Consider the following 19,612-nt stretch of genomic DNA (forward strand, 5'->3'; position numbering starts at 1 on the left):
ACAGCAGTACCACTGCATGCTTTTTAATTTGTTATGACAAGTTTCCATTGTGCTCCTTTTCCCAAGGCTACTCTATTAGTTTCAAACCTTTGCCAAGAACCTTGGAGTGTATCCCAGTGACGGAGTATATACTTAGCATGTGTGAGGCCTTGGATTTAATCCTAGTTGCTCAGTTCCAAGGTGTCGAGGTCACCAATGATCTTAAGAAGTTCAAGGGCCAGACACTTACATTGTAATTCTGATTGCTAATAAGGTGTTTGATGATGTTTTCTGTTCCCAGATTTTAAAAAAAAATGGTGGATAAAAATAATAACATTCCTTAGTCAGCTGGCGTCTATATAAACTCAGAATTTTCTCTTATAAGAGGGAAAGACCAGCAGGAATTACAAGCCAGACACTACACTTTGCATTTTATATCTTCTGTTTAATTTAAAAAAAAAAGATTTATGTATTATTATACATAAGTACACTGTAGCTGTCTTCAGACTCACTAGAAGAGGCCATCAGATTTCATTATGGGTGGTTGCTGGGATTTGAACTGAGGACCTTTGGGAGAGCAGTCAGTGCTCCTACCCGCTGAGCCATCTTGTCAGCCCCTACTTAATTTTTTTTAAAAAAAGATATTTTTATTTATGTATTTCATGTGTATGGATAATTCATATCTGCATACCAGAAGATGGAATCAGCCAATTGTGAGCTGTCACGTGGGTGCTGGGATGAACTTGGGACTTTCAGAAGATCAGTGAGTGCTATTAACCACTGAGCCATCTCTCCAGCCCCACTTAATTCTCTTTAATTTTTGTGATACATGAATGTTGTTGCATTTCTCAGAAAATGTAAACCTTAGAAAGGCTGATGGTACATGGTTACCCAGTTGATCAAGTTTGCCTTCATGTATTAGTCAATCTCCAGTTTCCTGGGTCTCCTCACAGTTTTTTTTTTTTTTTTTTTCGTTTTGTGTTTTGTGTTTTGTTTTTTGTTTTTCGAGACAGGGGTTCTCTGTATAGCCCTGACTGTCCTGGAACTCACTCTGTAGACCAGGCTGGCCTCGAACTCAGAAATCCGCCTGCCTCTGCCTCCCAAGTGCGCCACCACGGCCTGGCTCCTCACAGCTTTTAATTAAAACTTGTGTACTGGGGCTGGAGAGATGGCTCAGCAGGTAAGAGCTCTGACTGCTCTTTCAGAGGTCCTGAGTTCAATTCCCAGCCACCACATGGTGGCTCACAACCATCTGTGATGGGATCTGATGCCCTCTTCTGGTGTGTCAGTGACAGTGTATTCATAAATAAATAAATTAATTTAAAAAACCCTTTTTTACTATCCTTTTGCTAATTATTTTTAATGTATCAGTTTATGAGAATGCATGTAAAGTTTGAAGCTCTTAAAGGTAATTTGTAGTGTAAAACTAATCATATGATCTTTATTTTTGTAAGCATTCTTTAAGTTGTAAAATGGAATGAATTGATTGAAGAATTATTGAGTAATTTAGTCATATTTAATGACTGTTTTTAGTATCTTAGGGCATAAGTTGTCAAGTGTTGATTTAAACAAGTCAGGGTGATGTTTGTGATTCAACAATAGACTTTAAATTTATGAATTTCTAGTATAATATTAACAATTAAATACCTCCAAATATATTACTTCAGAGAGAGAAATCCTTTTAATGTCCTAGAAGTGTTAGTTTCTCAAGAAGGATGGAGTTAAGGGTTCAGTGACTTTTTTTTTGTTTTCTTCCCATGGAGAGACCATTCATTTTGGAAAAGAGGTTCTTTCCTGAATTTCAATATTGCATCTATGGTCCACAGAGAATTTTACTAATAATGGCAAATTTGGTAATTTGTTAACCAGAAATTTTTGACAACAAAACTGATGAGTGGGGCTGGAGAGATAGCTCAGTGGTTAAGAGCATTGACTGCTCTTCAGAGGTCATGAGTTCAATTCCCAGCAACCACATGGTGGTTCACAGCCATCTGTAATGGGATCTGATGCCCTTTTCTGGTGTGTCTGAAGACAGCTACAGTGTACTTATATAAATGTAATAAATCTTAAAAAAAACCTGATGAGTGTAAGTTGGTGAATAAATGTCTTAGTACTTGGATAATCGTCCCTTTTGGATTCTTTGAAAAAGGAGAAAAGTACAAGCCTATTTCTCTCTTGAGTAGTAGTTGAGAACTATTTCCCACGAGTAAAATTTATACTGGATGGCTTGACTTGAAACAGTGGCTAAGCAGAAGTGTGGCTCTGTACTTGAACGCTCTCGTTCTCAGAAGCCTTACCTCGCATGTGCTAGTTCATGCTTAGCTTGCTGTCTGCACTGTCACAGGCACCTCAGAGCTATCCTCTTCTGAAAGGTTTCATAGAACTAGGCAAGATCTCACTGTGCGGTTCCAGCTAGCTTAGAATTCACTGTAGTGCTTTATGTGCCTTTTGCCAAATAAAGAATACATTTTTCCCTTATTTAGATATAGATGCCCTTGTGGGAGGAGAAGTTGGGGGCCTGGAGTTCGGCAAGTTGCCATTTGGTGCCTGTGAAGATCCTATCAGGTGAGAGTTTCAGCCTGTCACTTAGATTATAGGGTTATTTTGCTTTTAAAGTTTATATTGAAATTTGTTTTATGACACTGTATGCTGTTGAAGTAATGTTGGAAATAACTATACTTGCTCTCTTTAGTTTATAACATCACATGAGAACTTCCCAAATTAATACTCTTCTTAAGGTTTTGCAGGCTGTGGGGCTGGGCTATAGATTAGTGGTGGAGTGGCTGCATAGTATGCAAAGCATGCATAGCCCCGGGTTCAGTGCCAACACAAAGAGTTTGGCAGTCTGTGGCTTGTGGGCCAGATCTGGCCAGTCTCTGTTTCTATGTGGCTCATAATAGTTTATGTATTTTAAAAGTATGTATAAACACAGACACACACATAAGAAAGTAACAGATTGTATATGGCTCCCAAAGCCAAAATATTTGCTCTTTGGCTTTTGTTTGACAAGTTTTCCAGCTTACCACTATAACAGGATTTTGTTTCAAAGTTGAGAAAATCCATCTACTATGAAGTTCAGCACTTCAAAGTGAAAAGTTTGGTGGTTTTTATTATAGGTTTATGCAGACATTATCACTGTATAAACCTGAAACATTTTAAATACCTCGGAGAGAATCTGTTCCTTTAAAATTTATATTATTTGTGTGTGATTGTAAATGTCTTTGAAACTGCTTGAATTCTGTGATAAATTTCATGATCATTCTTTTAAGTTATGTCCTGGGGTCTATGTAGGTAATTCTCATTAGGAAACATTTCTGTTGGACTAGGGTTTCATGGGAAACATCCTGTCTTGGCCATTCATTTTGTTTTTATTTTGTGATGTTACCTGGGCATGTAGATTTCTTTCTTCGGTTGTGTATCTGGTGTGAGGATCTGGCCTGCTTTAGACTGGGCCAGGGCCTGAGCTGTGTGACTGGAGTTAGGTGGTAGAGCTGGTGCATACGCTGTTTGATTGGACCAGGCAAAGATGGCTGCTGAACTGTGATTCTGGGGCTTGGCCTGTGTATATGAAGGGAAGGCTGGAGTGGGAGAGTGAAGGAGCAGCTCAGCAGGCCAGAGTGGCTCACACACCAAGCAGGCTCTAGGGCCTTGGGTTTGTAGCTTGGTCTGTGGGTATTGAGATGGCAGCAGGTAGAGGGAAGAATAGGAAAGGAACAAAGCCTTGCAACCTGCCATGGCTCCTAGTGAGCAAGCTGCTCTGAGCCAGGGTGGAGGGAGGCCTGGGGGTGGCGATGGGGGAGGGGTAACTGAAACTCATCTGTGTTACAGCAGAAGCAGTTGGTTTAAAAAAAAATGCTTTCTAGTATGCCATTATGTGGATAAGCTTTATGCTTATGGTGTATCACATTGTGTTTATCCATTCAGTTAATGGATATTTTACTTATATTTTTTGTTTATTATATAATGTAACATTTAATATCTACAAGACAATTTCATATGGCTACACTTTCCTTTCTTATCTACTTGCTTTTAGTTTATTATATACAGCCCTACTTTTCATAATGAGTTTTATAGATTTATGTGTGATGATCTCCTTTTTTCCTAGTTAGTAACTTAGAGTTTTATTGCTGTGAAGAGAAACTACAACCATGGCAAATCTTTTTTTTCTTTAGATTTATTTAGTTAGTTAGTTGAACTAATTTTTTAAAATTATATTCAACACAATATGTATTTTTATACCAATCATAAAATGATGGACATGTTATTAAATGAACATAAATAGATAAAGTCTCGTTTGTTTGTTTTGTTTTGTTTTTAGTAGAGTTTTAAAATCTTGGCTCTTACTATGGTGCAAACCCAAAAATCAGAACAATTTTTAGACATTGGAGTTCATTGTGTTAAGGCTGTACTTCAGTGTCCCTCAAATCACCGAAGGCTTTTACCTCCATAGTAGTTAAGCTAAGAGTTGACAGTTCTGCTGCGGACCATGGCAACTCTTATAAAGAAAAACATTTATTTGGAGCTGACTTATAGTTTAGAGGTTTAACTATTATTGTCAGGGTGGGAAACATAGCAGCATGCAGGCCGACATGATGCTGGAGAGATATCTGAGAGTTCTACATCTGGATCAGCAGGAAGAGAGAGTGACACTGGGCCTGGCTTGAGTATCTGAATCTCAAAGCCCACCAAACACTTCTTCCAACAAGGACACAGTTACTCCCAGCAAGGCCATAGTAATGCCATTCCCTATGGCCAAGGGGGGCCATTTTCATTCAAACCACCACAGCACCCCCTTCATTACTTTTTTCTTGTCTTTCCTTTTGGTGACTCTGAGTTGCTTACAGGAACATAGGTGTGGATATAGGTGAAGGATTATTTACAAGAGTGTGAACTACTCACCAGGGGCTCTGCCAGTGAAGAAAGCGTCTCCCTCCCCTAGCAGCCATTACACACAACACTTCACATGCATTGCTTTCTTAGGATACATTTCTAGAAATCGAATTATTGGGTCAGAGGACATACATACACATTTTACAGGTTTAATTTTTTTGTTTTTTAATTTTAGTGAACTCCATTTAGCAACAACGTGGCCTCATTTGACAGAAGGGATCATTGTAGATAATGATGTTTATTCGTAAGTATGTTAAGAACTTCATTCCAATATATTAACCACCAAGTGCTTAGTACAAAGTTTTATTTTTTGAAAAAAAATTTTAGACTTGTCTGTGTGTGTTTGTGATGAGTTTTTACAATGCCACTTTGGGAAGGTGATCCTTAATTCAGGGCAGTAAACTATTTAAATCTTATGATTGCAGCATAGTGATCTCTCTCTCTACCCTTTAGTGTGCAATCCTCTCCAACTCTTCTTAGCTTCTAAGAATCATTGTAGGACTGGGAATATAGCTCACTGGTAGAGTACTTGCCCAGTGTAGACCCTAAGCTTGACACCCTACACCCCTCCCAAAATTATTTTTTCATGTAATGCTTATAAGAAGTAGTGAGGGGGCTGGAGCCATGGCTCAGTGGTTAAGAGCATTAGCTGCTCTTCCAGAGGACCTGTGTTCAATTCTCAGTACCTAAATGGCAGCGCCCAACTGTCTGTAAGCTTGGAGTGTAGTGAAAGAAAAAAGCATTACATTCTTCTTCTGGCTGTGGAATAGACACTTTGACTTTTCACAGTTAACAGAAACTCAGTGCATTTGTTGATGGTAAAAGTAACAGCATACATGTCCTCACTTAGGGTATGTACGTGCAAAGAAGGAAATACAGACATAGTTTAAAGGGCCTGTTAAGCCTTAGTGTAGATGTTTTTAAAGTTTATGTGTCAGTTTGCTTTATTCTTTTAGTAACTTATGCTTTTGTGGTGTTTGCTTGTCATGGTGCAAGTGTGAGAATCAGAGAATAACTGGGCTGACTCCTCCTACCACATGGCCTTCCTGGAGATTGACATTAGAGGATCAGGTTTGCTGGCAAGTACCTTTACCTGCCATCTTGCTGGTCATGAATTTAAAAAATAATTACACATAATAAATACCTCATTGAATAGATCCTCTATAGTATTCTTTAGGAAGCAGAATGCTTTTGGTTTTGTCCAAGGTTTGGAGTCCCTGTTTTCATTAATAGTAATATTAAATTAAAAACAGGTTGTTTAAGGTGATTATATAGGGGCTGGAAAAAAATAAACTATCTAAAAAAGATAATTGTGCATACTTGTTTCTTAATTTTCATTGTATTCTTTAAAAATATATTTGTCCCATTTGGTTTTTAGTGCACATTTCATGATTTTATAATTCTAGACTTTGTTTTGATCTTGGTAGTTCATTGATTACAGATGTGCCACTGGACCTAGCTTTCATTCCATTGCATTATAGATATTTTTATTAGTCATAATTATTGCCTTACTCTATTCTAGTGATTTGGATCCTGTTCAAGCTCCCCATTGGTCGGTTAGAGTTCGGAAAGCTGATAATCCCCAGTGCTTACTAGGTAGGTACACTCTGTTCCTTTTCTGGAAATTTCCAAATTGCAATGCTGAATACATGTCACCTATTCAAAGTATTGTTTTACATTTTCATAGCATTCTCAGTGTGTAGAAAAAGAATTTACCAAGTAAGTGAATCTTTTATTAACAGCAATAGCAGCATTTCTTCCCTTTAATGAATCTATACTCCAGCATTCTCTGTGATATTCTCTCAGATCTTGTTTTGCTCTTCCCATTGTTACTGTGTCCCCTTCTCCCAGCGTAGTCTGCATCTTCAGTTGAGCCCTTAATCAGGGTTTCTGTTGCTGCAACAAAGCACCATAACCAAGAAGCAAGTTGAGGAGGAAAGGACTTATTCATCTTACACTTCCACATCACTGTTCATCACCAAAGGAAGTCGGAACAGAAACTCAAGCAGGGCAGGATCCTAGAGGCAGGAGCTGATGCAGAGGCCATGGCAGGGAGCTGCTTATTGGCTTGCTTCCCATGGCTTGCTCAGCCTGCTTTCTCAGAGAACTCTGGAGCAGCAGCCCAGGGATGGCACCCCCAACCCCCACCATGTGCTGGGCCTTCCCCTAGTGATCACTAGTTGAGAAAATGCCTTATAGTCTGACCTCATGGAGGCATTTCCTCAGCTGAGGCTCTTCCCTTCTGGCAATTGTAGCTTGTCTTTTGAGATCCCTCATGACCTGTGATGCGATGGTACAAGAGCATTGACTTAGTGTGCACTAGAGCAGGACTGCTTAAACTTTTTCCACTTATGATCCTTTTTAACTGAGACATCTTTGCATGACATGAGGTATATATTAAATAGGTATGCAGATCAAACATGTACTGAGAAATTTTTTTCTAGGATGGTTCTTTGGTGTGTGTGTATGCATGTTTTTATTATAGCTGAGACGAATTTGTATACTAATGAGATAGATATGCTTAATCTTATATTAAAAATAAATCTTACCATTTTCAACATTTTCCAGAGTTGATGTCTTAGTTCTGTAATTGTCATTTCTGAATATGCTGCTTTGCACAAATACACTATATCAAATGGCAGGATATATGTAGGGTCATCTCAGAAATTGTTGGAAGTTCAGTTCTAATAGGATACTCAAGTTATTAACTCAAGTTATTAACTCAGCAGTTTTTAAAAGTAAACATTCTAAGGATACACTTATTTTATCCTCACATGCTAAGGAAGAATAATAAGAAAATGTTGTCTTTTTTTCTGTAATGATATCATTCTGTTTATACAAAGGCAGAAATTTTTATAAAAATCCTGTCATGTGCATCATGCATTAGTTGGTGGTATGTGGAGTCCCAGCATCTGCAGTGCGGAGTGCATCCTGGGAGTTCAGAAGCAGGGCTGTAGTGGAGTTCCATGCAGCACATGTCAGCACTGCCAGAAACATCTTGGATTTATCACATGTTTGATTTTGAGTTAATTTTTGGTCATTCCACATTCAGAAGCCTTTTACTATTTGCGTATTTGTAGTGTCAGAAATCATTCTTAACCGGAGTTTAAAGGGCAGGGCATCGGAGGCTGGAGGGATGGCGCAGCGGGTAAGAGCACCGACTGCTCTTCCCGAGGTCCTGAGTTCAAATCCCAGCAACCACATGGTGACTCACAACCATCTGAAATGGGATCTGACGCCCTCTTCTGGTGTGTCTGAAGACAGCAACAGTGTACTCACATACATTAAATAAATAAATCTTTTTAAAAAGCTGGGCATTACACCTCTTCTGCCAAGTTGTATCACATCTGCAAACCTATTTTATGGAGAGAGGGATATGTAAATATACTTTTGTTCACCTAGCAGGTGTTTTGAAGATTAAGTGAAATACAATAGAACTTTAAAGTAACTTGAAAAGTAGTAATTGCCATTCAGAATCTATATCTGGAATTGTTAACTCCTTTTTATCTTTTTCTTCTCCTCCACAACCTCCAACTCCACTTTAAGATAAGGTCTCCCTGTGTAGCCCTGGCTAGCCTGGAATTCATTTTGTAGACCAGGCTCAGTCTGGCTTTCTTGAACTCACAGAGATCTATATGCCCCTGCCTTTTGGTTGCTGAGATTAAAGATGTATACTTCTTTTTCCTTTCTTTAAGCTTATCTCTCCAGATCTTCCAAAACCCATAGCTTTTCCTTATTTCCCTTCTTACATTTAGTACTCATGGAGATATTCTCGCCATATTTTCTATATAGGTATGCCTACCTTTACTCTGTATCACCTGACATTAAATTCAACTGATATTAAAATAGTACTTACTAATGACAATGCTGTTTCTTCAAAGCATTTTTTAGTTCTGTTTCTAAATATTTATTTATATTATATATATGAGTACACTGCTGTAGCTGTCTTCAGACACACCAGAAAAGGGCATCAGATCTCATTACAGATGGTTGTGAGCCACCATGTGGCCGCGAAACCTCTGGGAGAGCTGTTAGTGTTCTTAGCTGCTGAGCCATTCTTAGGCTCTAGTTCTGTTTTTTGTTTTTGTTTTTGTTTTTGTTTTTTTTGCATGGATAGATGGATGGATGGGGCAGAGCCCCCCAAACCACCCTCCAACAACTTTATTTCTTTTCTCTGGCCTTTTTATACCCTATTAGACAAAAAGATCTTTAGAAAATTATCTCAGAGATAAAATGTTACATAGAATGGGAGTTACAGAAGGGTGTTGATATTAAGTTCAAAGTAGTATTTTATTCTATATGGCCTTGCCATATCATAGTGCACATCTGTGGCTTAGATCTAAATGTTTTTCCTTGAATAATACAAATTTGTCCCAAATCTACCTCTCTTTTTTGTGTAATTATGCAAAGCTAATTGTATTTTTTTAAAAGATTTATTGTTATATGTAAGTACACTGTAGCTGTCTGAAGATAGCTACAGTGTACTTTCTAGTTCTGTTTTTAAATATAATATATTTTTTAATTCTTTCAGAGTTTCATATTTTTTTGCTTAGCTCTTAATCATTCGTTTTGTGCTGTTCGTCAAATGTCAGATAGCACTTGGCCCATATGGTACCTGATAATGGAGAAAGTGTTCTGCCTTTGGTGAGCTTGCCTGGGGCCTTAGAGAGACAGCATTGTCGGTGTTGAACAAACCCATACCCTAGGCTCTTGAAGCAGCAGCCTCGTCAGTGAAACAGATGAGTTGGTACACACCTCACAGGATGTTAGGCTGATGAAGCACAGTTACCGTCTGTATGCACGTCACACGTAACCAGTGTCCTGTGCATAGACAGTGCAGTGTCTGTGCTGAACAACGCTTGATGTGTTACACTGGCAAATTTGCCTACTTGATGGCCTTCTAAAACCTATTTGCCTTCATTTGATCTGATGGCTTTGGTAAGGACTTGAGAAGCACTCTTATTTTAAGTTACTATTTCATGATCTCACTCCACTTCTTTGTTTAGGGTTTTTTTTTTTTTTTTTTTTTTTTTGTCTTTTTTTTGTTTGTTTGTTTGTTTTGAGACAGGGTTTCTCTGTGTAGCCCTGGCTGTCCTAGGACTCACTCTGTAGAGCAGGCTGGCCTCGAACTCAGAAATTCACTTGCCTCTGCCTCCCGAGTGCTGGGATTAAAGGTGTGCGCCACCACGCCTGGCCTTTGTATAGTTTTTAATGACAAAATTACTAGGATTTTCTACATTTCTGGAAAAGAAACCAAGAAATGTTGGTAAATTCTAAAACTTTATAATTTTTATTGTATTTTGGTACTGACAATTCTTGTTAAATTTATTGGTGCAAACATACCCTCCCTCCCACCCCCCAAGCTAGTGGAGTCACTATCTTATCTAATCCAGGCTGGCCTTCCACTCACTGTGTAAGTTGAGGATGACCTTGAATGCCCCATCTTTCCTCCTCTAGCTCCCAAGTGCCAATATTACAAGGGTACACTGCCATACACGATTGTAGGTGAAAGAAGTTGACCAAGGGGAGACAACAGACCTCCCCCAACCTCCCAGTGAAAAGTGTTGTGGAAGAGACAGCCATGCTTCCATGCATAGCTTCTTGGAATCTCAGTATTTGGGAGACTAAGACAGGGAGATTGCAAGGTCATGGCCAGCCTGCTATAGATAATTTTTTATTAAAAGTGATTTTATTATACTTATTTATTTGGGGGAGCTATGGCATTCACATACATAGCTTGTATGGAGATAGAGGGTAAGTTGAGGGAATTGCTTCCTTCTACCATGGGGCTGAGAGACCAACCCCACTGAGCCATCCTGTCAACACCAAGCATCTCTGCATCTCTTGAAAACATAGGAACTAATTTTCATCTTTATATCACTAATATGCAACCAAAGATGTAATAGCTTCCTATTACATGATTTCTTTATCCTCTAGGAACATCTTTACATCTTAATTTTAATATGTGTTTTTAATTGTTTCAGAATTATTATAGGATAACAGGAAAGAAAATGATGTATAATAATAATGTTACTTTTATGATTTAATGATAATGGATATTGGTAACAGTGAAGCCTGTGGAAAGCTTAATATTAGGAAATGTGTTTTGTTTTCATTCATTCTAGAAGGATTTTTTTCTTTTTAGAAATAGGAATAAAGGCATCTTACTGAGAGAGAACGCATTCTTGAGACTGGGAATAGACTAGTGAGCTCATGGGAAAGCACGCATCCCAAACAGGAGGAACACAGGGAGTACACAGGAGAAGACTCTTCTCTATCCTCAGATGGAATAAAAAGAACAAGATCACTTCTAAAGTAGGGTCAGTTTTTATTTTCCTCAGAGAAAAACTAAGTAGAACAGGCTGTCCTCGAACTCCGATTGCCTTTGCCTCTGCCTCTCTGTCTCTGCCTCGATTAAAAGAACCACTGCCTGGCTTCCCAACTATATCTTTTAAGTGTTTTTATTTTTATATTTTTTTGGAGACAGAGTTTCTCTGTATAGCCCAGGCTATCCTGAAACTAACTTGGTAGATCAGGCTGGCCTCGAACTCCCAAGCCCGCGCCCCACCACTGCTGCGTTCTCAACTGTATCTTACTTTATAGCTTTGGTTCATAGATGTGGACCTCTGTTGGACTGATTTCTTAGACTTCAGTGTCAAAAATTAATAACTTTTTTTGGTAGGTGATTTTGTTACTGAATTTTTAAAAATTTGCCGTCGAAAGGAATCAACGGATGAAATTCTTGGACGATCCACATTTGAAGAAGAGGGAAGAGGTAACCTACTTTTCCTAGTTTACATTTTCTCCAAAACGTTGCCTTTATTCTTTGGCATATATCCTAGCAACTTTTTAATCACTTTGAATTGAGTTGGAGAAGGGAGTATAGATGGCACTTGCTGGCCTTTCTCTTTAGGCTGCACCCAAAGCTTAATCAGCAAATATGTTTAATCACTTCTTCCCAACAACAACAACAAATAGTAATAAGGTATGTGGAAAAAGCATAGTTTTAGATATTCATATTTGAGGTCTCCAGAAGAAAAATAACTTTGTGATTTCTCGGCATCCATGTTTCATGTAAAGCTGAGCATGTGAGAACTTGATAATTTTATAATTCTGAGAGTATTTAATACGTGTGTAAGGGAGAACCCAAACATGTGAATGTCATCAGCTTATTGACACTTTCCCTGCCACTTTTGGTGATAGAATTTGCATTCATTTCTACTTTATAGAAGTTGCTGATATAACTCATGCTTTGTCAAAGCTGACTGAGCCAGCGCCAGTTCCAATTCATAAATTATCAGTTTCAAATATGGTACACACTGCAAAGAAGAAGATACGGAAGCACAGAGGGGAAGAGTCGCCGCTGAACAGTGATGTTCTCAATACTATTCTCTTGGTAAGTAGCCGCCTCACTTCTGTGTGTATCTGCATAAGCATATGATTATATATTCCATTCCTTCTTTATGGCAGCACTGGATTAGGAGCATAAAGTATAATCAGAGATCCACATTCAGAGACTGGTTATTGGGAAGAAGAGGCATAGCGTTACAGTCCTGGGTGGTGTGTGTGTGTGTGTGTGTGTGTGTGTGTGTGTGTGCGTGCGTGTGCGCGCGCGCGCATGTGCTAACATGCACAGTGGAAGTCAGGATGCTTTCTAAAGAGGATGCCACCTACTGAGTGAGGTTTTGCTATGTGGTGCTAGGGATCAAACCTAGGGCCTTCTCCATGCCTGAGTGCATGTTAAACAGTGGTGTCTGAGGAGTGCTTCCCTGAGAGTGATCAGGGTAAGGATGGGCAGGTAGCTGGAAACCTGCATGATCTAGCACCGCACTTTTGTCTTAACACCACTTGAAACAGATTCGTTTGTGATGGGAATTGAACTTTTAAAATGGTCTTATGACAATAGCCTACAAAAATCTGTACAGTAAGAACCAGAGAGGACAAAGAAGAGGGTTAAGGTGGGTCCCAGGTATAGTGTAATTGGAGTGGGTGTAGCCTGAGAGCCACATGGCAGGGTGAATACTGACTTCCTCCATGATGTTGAACAAGTCACTGCAGGTTTTTCATCTCACAAACGGAGCTGGTACTCCTGTGATACATTCCTTTAATCCCAGCACTTGGAAGGTAGAAGCAGGCAGATCTCTGTGAGTTCTGGTCTACATCGAGAGTTCTAGGGCAGCTAGAAATGCATAATAAAGAGCCCTTCTCTCAAAAAGAACAGGAAAAAAAAAGGAAGCTGATAACACCTGGTGAGATTGTTACAAAATTAAAGGGCCATTACTACCTGGCATATAATAGGTCTTTATTAAATGATTGTAATTGCAGTTATAATAAAGTCTTCAAGGAAACCCTTCAAAAATAGTGTAATAAAGGAAGGTAATGCTGGGTTTGGACCTGATGCTGGCCAGTGTCTTGCCAGTTTTCTGATCAAGACTTTTAGATCTTTAGCTGGTACATTATAAATACGGGAAAGATGAGAACTGAATGGTGTTTGTAAATATATAACTGCTACTGTAACTTTGTACCTCTTAGCTACGTCGGTTTTTATAAGTCTGTTAAATATTGGTTAAAATACTAGAAAGTCTGAACATGTTCTGTAATACGTTCCAATGGAAGCTAGAGAGATTGGTTAGTAACATCAGAAAATCGTCTCAATACTAATAAAAGGAAATAAGTCTCTGTAGAGAAGACTCCTTAAATCCTAAGGACCTGGTAAGGTGGTGTAAGCCTAGCACTTGGAAGGCTAGTATAGAAAGCTCATGAGTTTAAATCTAGCCTGGGCTTTACAGTGAAACCTTATCTACACAATGCAGGTTTAAGCTCCTCATTTCTAGGGGATATTTTCCACCATGCCTTCAGTATTTCATACATGGAAACCTGTGGATGATCTTAGCACAGATTCTCAGAAACACAGAGGTGGTTTTAGATCATTTGTTAAAGTTTTGACTCTAAAGGGATTCACACTTTTTAAAATACAGGATTTACTAACATTGATGAGTATTGAATCGGTGTGATGAGATTTTTGCTTCTGTGTTTTACCTCACAGAATCAAGTGCTTATTTGAATGAAAAATTTCTGAACTGCTGAAAATATTTTCCTTTTTATGACAATATAGAATCAGCTGGATATCACAGTAAGAATATTCTCATAATTTTAACAGCAAATCTACTGGAAAGTCAATCAGTATCTTCTATGGGTTATAAACACCAACAGAATAGTTAGATGTAGTAGCTTATATTTTTAATCCCATCCCAGTACCTGTGGAGCAGGTGGATCTCTGAGTGCTTTGCCATCCTGGTCTACATATTGAGTTCTAAGTTAGCTAGAGCTTTATAGTGAGAACTGACTTTCACGAGAAAAAGAACGTTAAAATCATCAAAGAAGGTAAGTATAATGTGATTATCCCTCCCCTAGTTCTTGTTCCCAGATGCTGTCTCTGAGAAGCCGTTAGATGGAACTACTTCAATAGACAATAGCATTCCTGCACCAGAGGCTGGAGACTATGTAAGTTGGAATTCAGCATTAAAATATTGTAAATGCACTTTATGTCTAGGGATTTGCTCAATGTCTAGAGATACCTAAGTATCTCTTCATTTAAAAATCTATCTGGGAAAACTGAGTGGTGTTCACAGCCACTCAGATGATGACCGGCTTAGAACATCTGTGTAGATATAGCTGTTTTGTAGAGCAAAGCAGCTTCTTGGGAAATAGAAACGAATAGCATAAGAATCGTATACATAGCTGTTGGATCCTCGTAGTTTAGAGTTCTTGTCAAATTCTTAAGTTTGTCTTGCAGCAGATTCTGATGGGTTTATTTTGATGGAAGATTCTTCTTATGTACTCTTTAAGTATGCAAATTTGCTGTTAACAGGTTTTGCTTTGTTTTTCTTTTGTAAAATTTAGACTCTCTACAATCAGTTCAAGTCTGCGCCTTCCGACAGTCTAACATACAAACTGGCCTTGTGTCTTTGTATGATCAACTTCTACCATGGAGGGCTGAAGGGAGTGGCACATCTCTGGCAGGAATTTGTTCTTGAAATGCGTTTCAGATGGGAAAACAACTTTCTGATTCCAGGGTAATAATTTTAATTTCCAGTTGTTTAGCTAGGATTTTTTTTTTATCACCAAATATCTGACTTCTTTCAGGAATTCTTTGTAAGAAATATGTATCCATCTTTACTCAGGTGTTCAGTGCAGTACATTTCTAATGGAAGAAAAGGCCAGACAACCTAAATGTCAACATTGTGCTGCATGACTGTAAAGCTTTCTTCTAGAGTCGCTTATTGCTTTGTTTGAGGTGGGGTATTGAGACATGAACCCAGGGCCTCATGTATTCCAGGCAAGTGCTCTGCCACTGAGCTACAGGTGCATACCTCAAGAACCTTAATGTAGAAACTGTGCGTGTTGGGCATGGTGGCAGATGTTTTTATTCCCATCACTCAGGAGTCAAGAGGCAGAGGCAGAGGCACAGAGAGGCGCAGAGAGGCAGAGGCGCAGAGAGGCAGAGAGAGAGAGAGGCAGAGAGAGAGAGAGAGAGGCAGAGGCAGAGGCACAGAGAGGCAGAGAGAGAGAGGCAGAGAGAGAGAGGCAGAGAGAGAGAGGCAGAGGCAGAGGCGCAGAGAGGCAGAGAGAGAGGCAGAGAGGCAGAGAGAGAGAGGCAGAGAGAGAGGCAGAGAGAGAGAGGCAGAGGCACAGAGAGGCAGAGGCAGAGGCAAGAGGCAGAGGCAGAGGCAAGAGGCAGAGGCAAGAGTCAGAGGCAGAGGCAGAGGCAAGAGGCAGAGGCAAGAGGCAGAGGCAAGAGGCAGAGGCAGAGGCAGAGACAAGAGGCAGAGGCAAGAGGCAGAGGCAGAGGCTCAGAGAGGCAGAGGCGCAGAGAGGCAGAGGCGGACGCAGAGAGGCAGAGGCAGAGGCAGAGGCAGGCAGATCTCTTGTGCATTGAGCTCTGCATAGGAAGCTCCAGGCCAGCCAGAACTACATAGTTAAACCCTGTCTCAGCAAACAAACAAGATTAAGTCATAGAAACTGTATTAGTAACTAGGTGTTGTAATACAGCACAGAATGCTTTCAATTATGCTGATATGTAGGTATAGAAAAAAGATTGGAGAGAAATACAGTCAAGTGGTAATAGTTTTCCCAGGTATGAAAGTACATTTTTGTTTGTTTATTTGTTTCATCTTTGTATTTCTTAAATTATCTATGCATATACTTCTATTTGAAGAAAAATACCTTTAAAGTACTCTATAATTTCAGGCATTAAATATAATCTAGAATCTCTTTTTTAAAAAAGATTTATTTATTTCATTTTATGTGAATACACTGTCTTCAGACACACCAGAAGAGGGCATCAGATCCCAATACAGATGATTGTAAGTTACCGTATAGTTGCTGGAAATTGAACTCAGGACCTCTGGAAGATCAGTCAGTGCTCTTAACCGCTGAGCCATCTCTCCAGCCCCAATCTAGAACCTTTTTATATTGACATTTTACTGATTGCATAAACTCTTAACTATGCATACATGCCAATTACTGCTAGTAGGCTAGTGGTTGTCTACCCATTCTAAGGAGAGGATGATATGACTAGTTTAATGGCCACTGACCTGAAAGTGTTTTGTGTTAGGATGTTTTGCCAGTCTCTGTTTATCTGGATTCTCTCTTGGCTGTTACTGTTTTGCTCTGGAACTTATTGGCATACAGAAGCACACTGAGTGGAGGAATTTAGTGATTTAGAACCAAAGGGAGTCCAGGATCTCACTGGCAAAGGCGATGTAGAGACAGACCTTGGTTTGTTTAATGAGAATCTACCTATGTACATATGAGTTTTGTTTGTGTGATATGCAAAGTGCTGTACACTAGTTACTTCCTGTGGTGAGTTTAGACTCAGGTTTCTAACTAGCTTGGAAGCTGTTATGAGTTTGCCCTTATATATCACATGGTTTTTATATTTGATGACGATTGTGAGATAGGATAAAATAATTTTGAACTTTTAATCATAATCTGGAACCTGGCTTTCTTAAGTATGGAAATCTAGTTTTGGTTTCTTAACAATATAGTTTAAAAAATTGACAATGGGGCTGGAGAGATGGCTCAGTGGGTAAGAGCACCCGACTGCTCTTCTGAAGGTCCAGAGTTCAAATCCCAGCAACCACATGGTGGCTCACAACCATCCGTAACGAGATCTGACTCCCTCTTCTGGAGTGTCTGAGGACAGCTACAGTGTACTTACATATAATAAATAAATAAATCAGTTCCCTGTCTTAAAAAAAAAAAAAAAAATTGACAATGTGTAAGTAGGCTTACGTGATATAATTTTACTAAAACTTAAGCTTTCTTTTCCTATTTGGTAGACTAGCAAGTGGATCACCAGATCTAAGATGCTGCTTACTGCATCAGAAACTACAGGTAACGGTTTTCCATAGCATGAGTGCACACACATTTACATCATTTACATATATATATATATATATATATATATGCAAAACCTGACGCTTAATCTAACACTTAAGTGTAGGAATGACTTATATAGGCTACTTTCTTTGGGCTGCTTATGGGTTGCTTATAATCCCTGTAATCTGTCTTGGTAAAGTAGAAAGAAATACTGAAGCAATTGATACATATTGCTGTACTCTAGTTCAACCATAAATGCTATTTCTGTTTTCTTCAGATGTTAAATTGTTGTATTGAAAGGAAGAAAGCACGTGATGAAGGGAAAAAGACGAGCCTCTCGGATAGTACGACTAGTGCATATCCAGGGGATGCTGGGAAAACTGGAGGCCAGCTGGGCCTGGACCATCTCAGAGATACAGAGAAGGAAAAGGGAGAAGTAGGGAAGTCCTGGGATTCCTGGAGTGATAGTGAAGAAGAGTTTTTTGAATGCCTCAGTGATACGGAAGACCTTAAAGGAAACGGACAGGAGAGTGGTAAGAAAGGCGGTCCCAAGGAGATGGCAAACTTAAAGCCAGAAGGCCGCCTGCACCAGCACGGGAAACTTACCCTGCTGCATAATGGAGAGCCTCTCTACATTCCAGTGACCCAGGTAGGTGCACCAAGGCTTGCAAACTCAGCTGCCTTTTGTTGTTGATTAGGTCCTTCCTAGAGGAGATGATTGCTTTTGGTAGGAGAGATTATTTAAAGTCTTTGATTAGGTTTGGAACTTTCAGTTCTGCCAGTCTGAAATTGCATAATCGTTTGAAGCCTTAGTAGATGGTATTGACCTTATATAAGGTGATTAATTCTTTGAGAATTCTATGCAATGTGTTTTGATCATACTTAGCCTCACCTTCTCCCCGTGACTTCTCTTAAAGTCTATACCTCTCCTACCTTCCCCAACCCTGTGCTCTCCTTTCTTATTTTCTTTTTTTTTCTTTTTTTTGGTTTTTCGAGACAGGGTTTCCTCTGTGTAGCCCTGGCTGTCCTGGAACTCACTCTGTAGACCAGGCTGGCCTCAAACTCAGAAATCCACCTGCCTCTGCCTCCCAAGTGCTGGGATTAAAGGTGTGCGCCACCACTGCTCGGCTTGGCTCTTTTCTTTTTAAATAGCCCATCAATTCCTTTTTTTTTTTTTTTTCCCCATATGCTCCTTGATATGGGGCCCTCCCCAGCAACATGGTGGACCTACCAGGACCCACACCCTTAAAGGAAACTGAGTCTCTCCTCCCTGGAAACCATCATCTGTCCATGGCTCCTCAGCCACACATCAGGGCTCATGAACCCCTTCCATTCCGTGTTAGAATGGGGACTAGCTTGATCCTCTGTGAATCTGAGTGCAGTGGCCATGTCATGTCCACAAGATGCTATGTACCCTCCTCCACAGTGGACCCTGAACTTGTGGAATTATTGGTTCTTAAACTGTATTTCCATAGGTAGAGATGAAGTGCTTGGAGTACTCCAAGTACAGAATGGGGAGAACAAAAACGATCGTCCTTCAGTTAGGACTGTTTTTATTTCTTCAAACATGTTTTAAAGCCATTTTATACCATTAGAACAGCAACTCAGTCTAGGGAAGAACAATTCATTTTTGGTGGTTGGTTTTGCCTAAGTGATATGTGAATACTTATGTTTAAAAAAAAAAAAAAGCAGCCCGGCGTCGTGGCGCGTGCCTTTAATCCCAGCACTCGGAAGATAGAGGCAGGTGGATTTCGGAGTTTGAGGACAGCCTGGTCTACAGAGTGAGTTCCAGGACAGCCAGGGCTACACAGAGAAACCCTGTCTCGAAAAACCAGAAAAAAAAAAAAAGCAGGCTTCTTGCTCACTGGTTCAGACCTTCTCAAAAGTAACTGTTGTTACTAGTTTGAGTTATGTTTCTTACACTTCTTCCTTTCCACTGATGTGTGCATATGGATATGATTTGGTTTCATTTCTGAATGTGCACTGATACGCAGCTTGTTTATCCTATCAATAGGGTCACCCCATGCCATTAAATGTACATCTGTGTCATTTATAATTGTTGCATATTATTCTAACATGTGGAAGTCCTACAGCTTATTTAATTATTCATGTCAATCACTGTGTGTCATTTTCAAGGATTTGCTCTTTTAAACAGTCTGTATCATGAGTCCCTGCCATCATTTACATAAGAAAGATGGTTCACTAGGTGAAGGGACCAATGCTATCAAGTTTCCCTTTAAACAGGTTGCACCTGTTTTACATTCTCATCAGTGGTAAATTAAAGGGTAAAGACATAGTAATTCTCACACTCTTTCCCCTTTTCATAGGTATAGATGGAATGCTTAGTATGTGCTGACAC

General features: G+C 39.5%; 1 protein-coding gene across 4 annotated transcripts in view; it reads left to right on the plus strand.

The window, feature by feature from the left end:
- The window catches only part of Rab3gap1 (RAB3 GTPase activating protein subunit 1), a 75,122-nt gene that overhangs the window by 44,422 nt on the left and 11,088 nt on the right, over positions 1-19,612 (plus strand). For 3 of the 4 annotated variants that reach the window (XR_001784075.2, XM_006529405.3, NM_178690.4), the window contains exons 9-17: positions 2,463-2,544; positions 5,045-5,113; positions 6,392-6,465; positions 11,552-11,644; positions 12,099-12,265; positions 14,284-14,373; positions 14,773-14,945; positions 17,214-17,268; positions 17,531-17,902. Coding sequence is in view for 3 of the 4 variants with exons in the window: in XM_006529405.3 (XP_006529468.1) it covers positions 2,463-2,544; positions 5,045-5,113; positions 6,392-6,465; positions 11,552-11,644; positions 12,099-12,265; positions 14,284-14,373; positions 14,773-14,945; positions 17,214-17,268; positions 17,531-17,902 (1,175 nt within the window). In the remaining variant the exon portion in view is untranslated. Of the gene's footprint in view, positions 1-2,462; positions 2,545-5,044; positions 5,114-6,391; positions 6,466-11,014; positions 11,190-11,551; positions 11,645-12,098; positions 12,266-14,283; positions 14,374-14,772; positions 14,946-17,213; positions 17,269-17,530; positions 17,903-19,612 lie in introns of those variants that run through there. The other variant, XM_006529407.4, reaches the window with a different exon arrangement.

Source organism: Mus musculus, chromosome 1, assembly GCF_000001635.26.
Source record: "Mus musculus strain C57BL/6J chromosome 1, GRCm38.p6 C57BL/6J".
Classification (NCBI taxonomy): domain Eukaryota; kingdom Metazoa; phylum Chordata; class Mammalia; order Rodentia; family Muridae; genus Mus; species Mus musculus.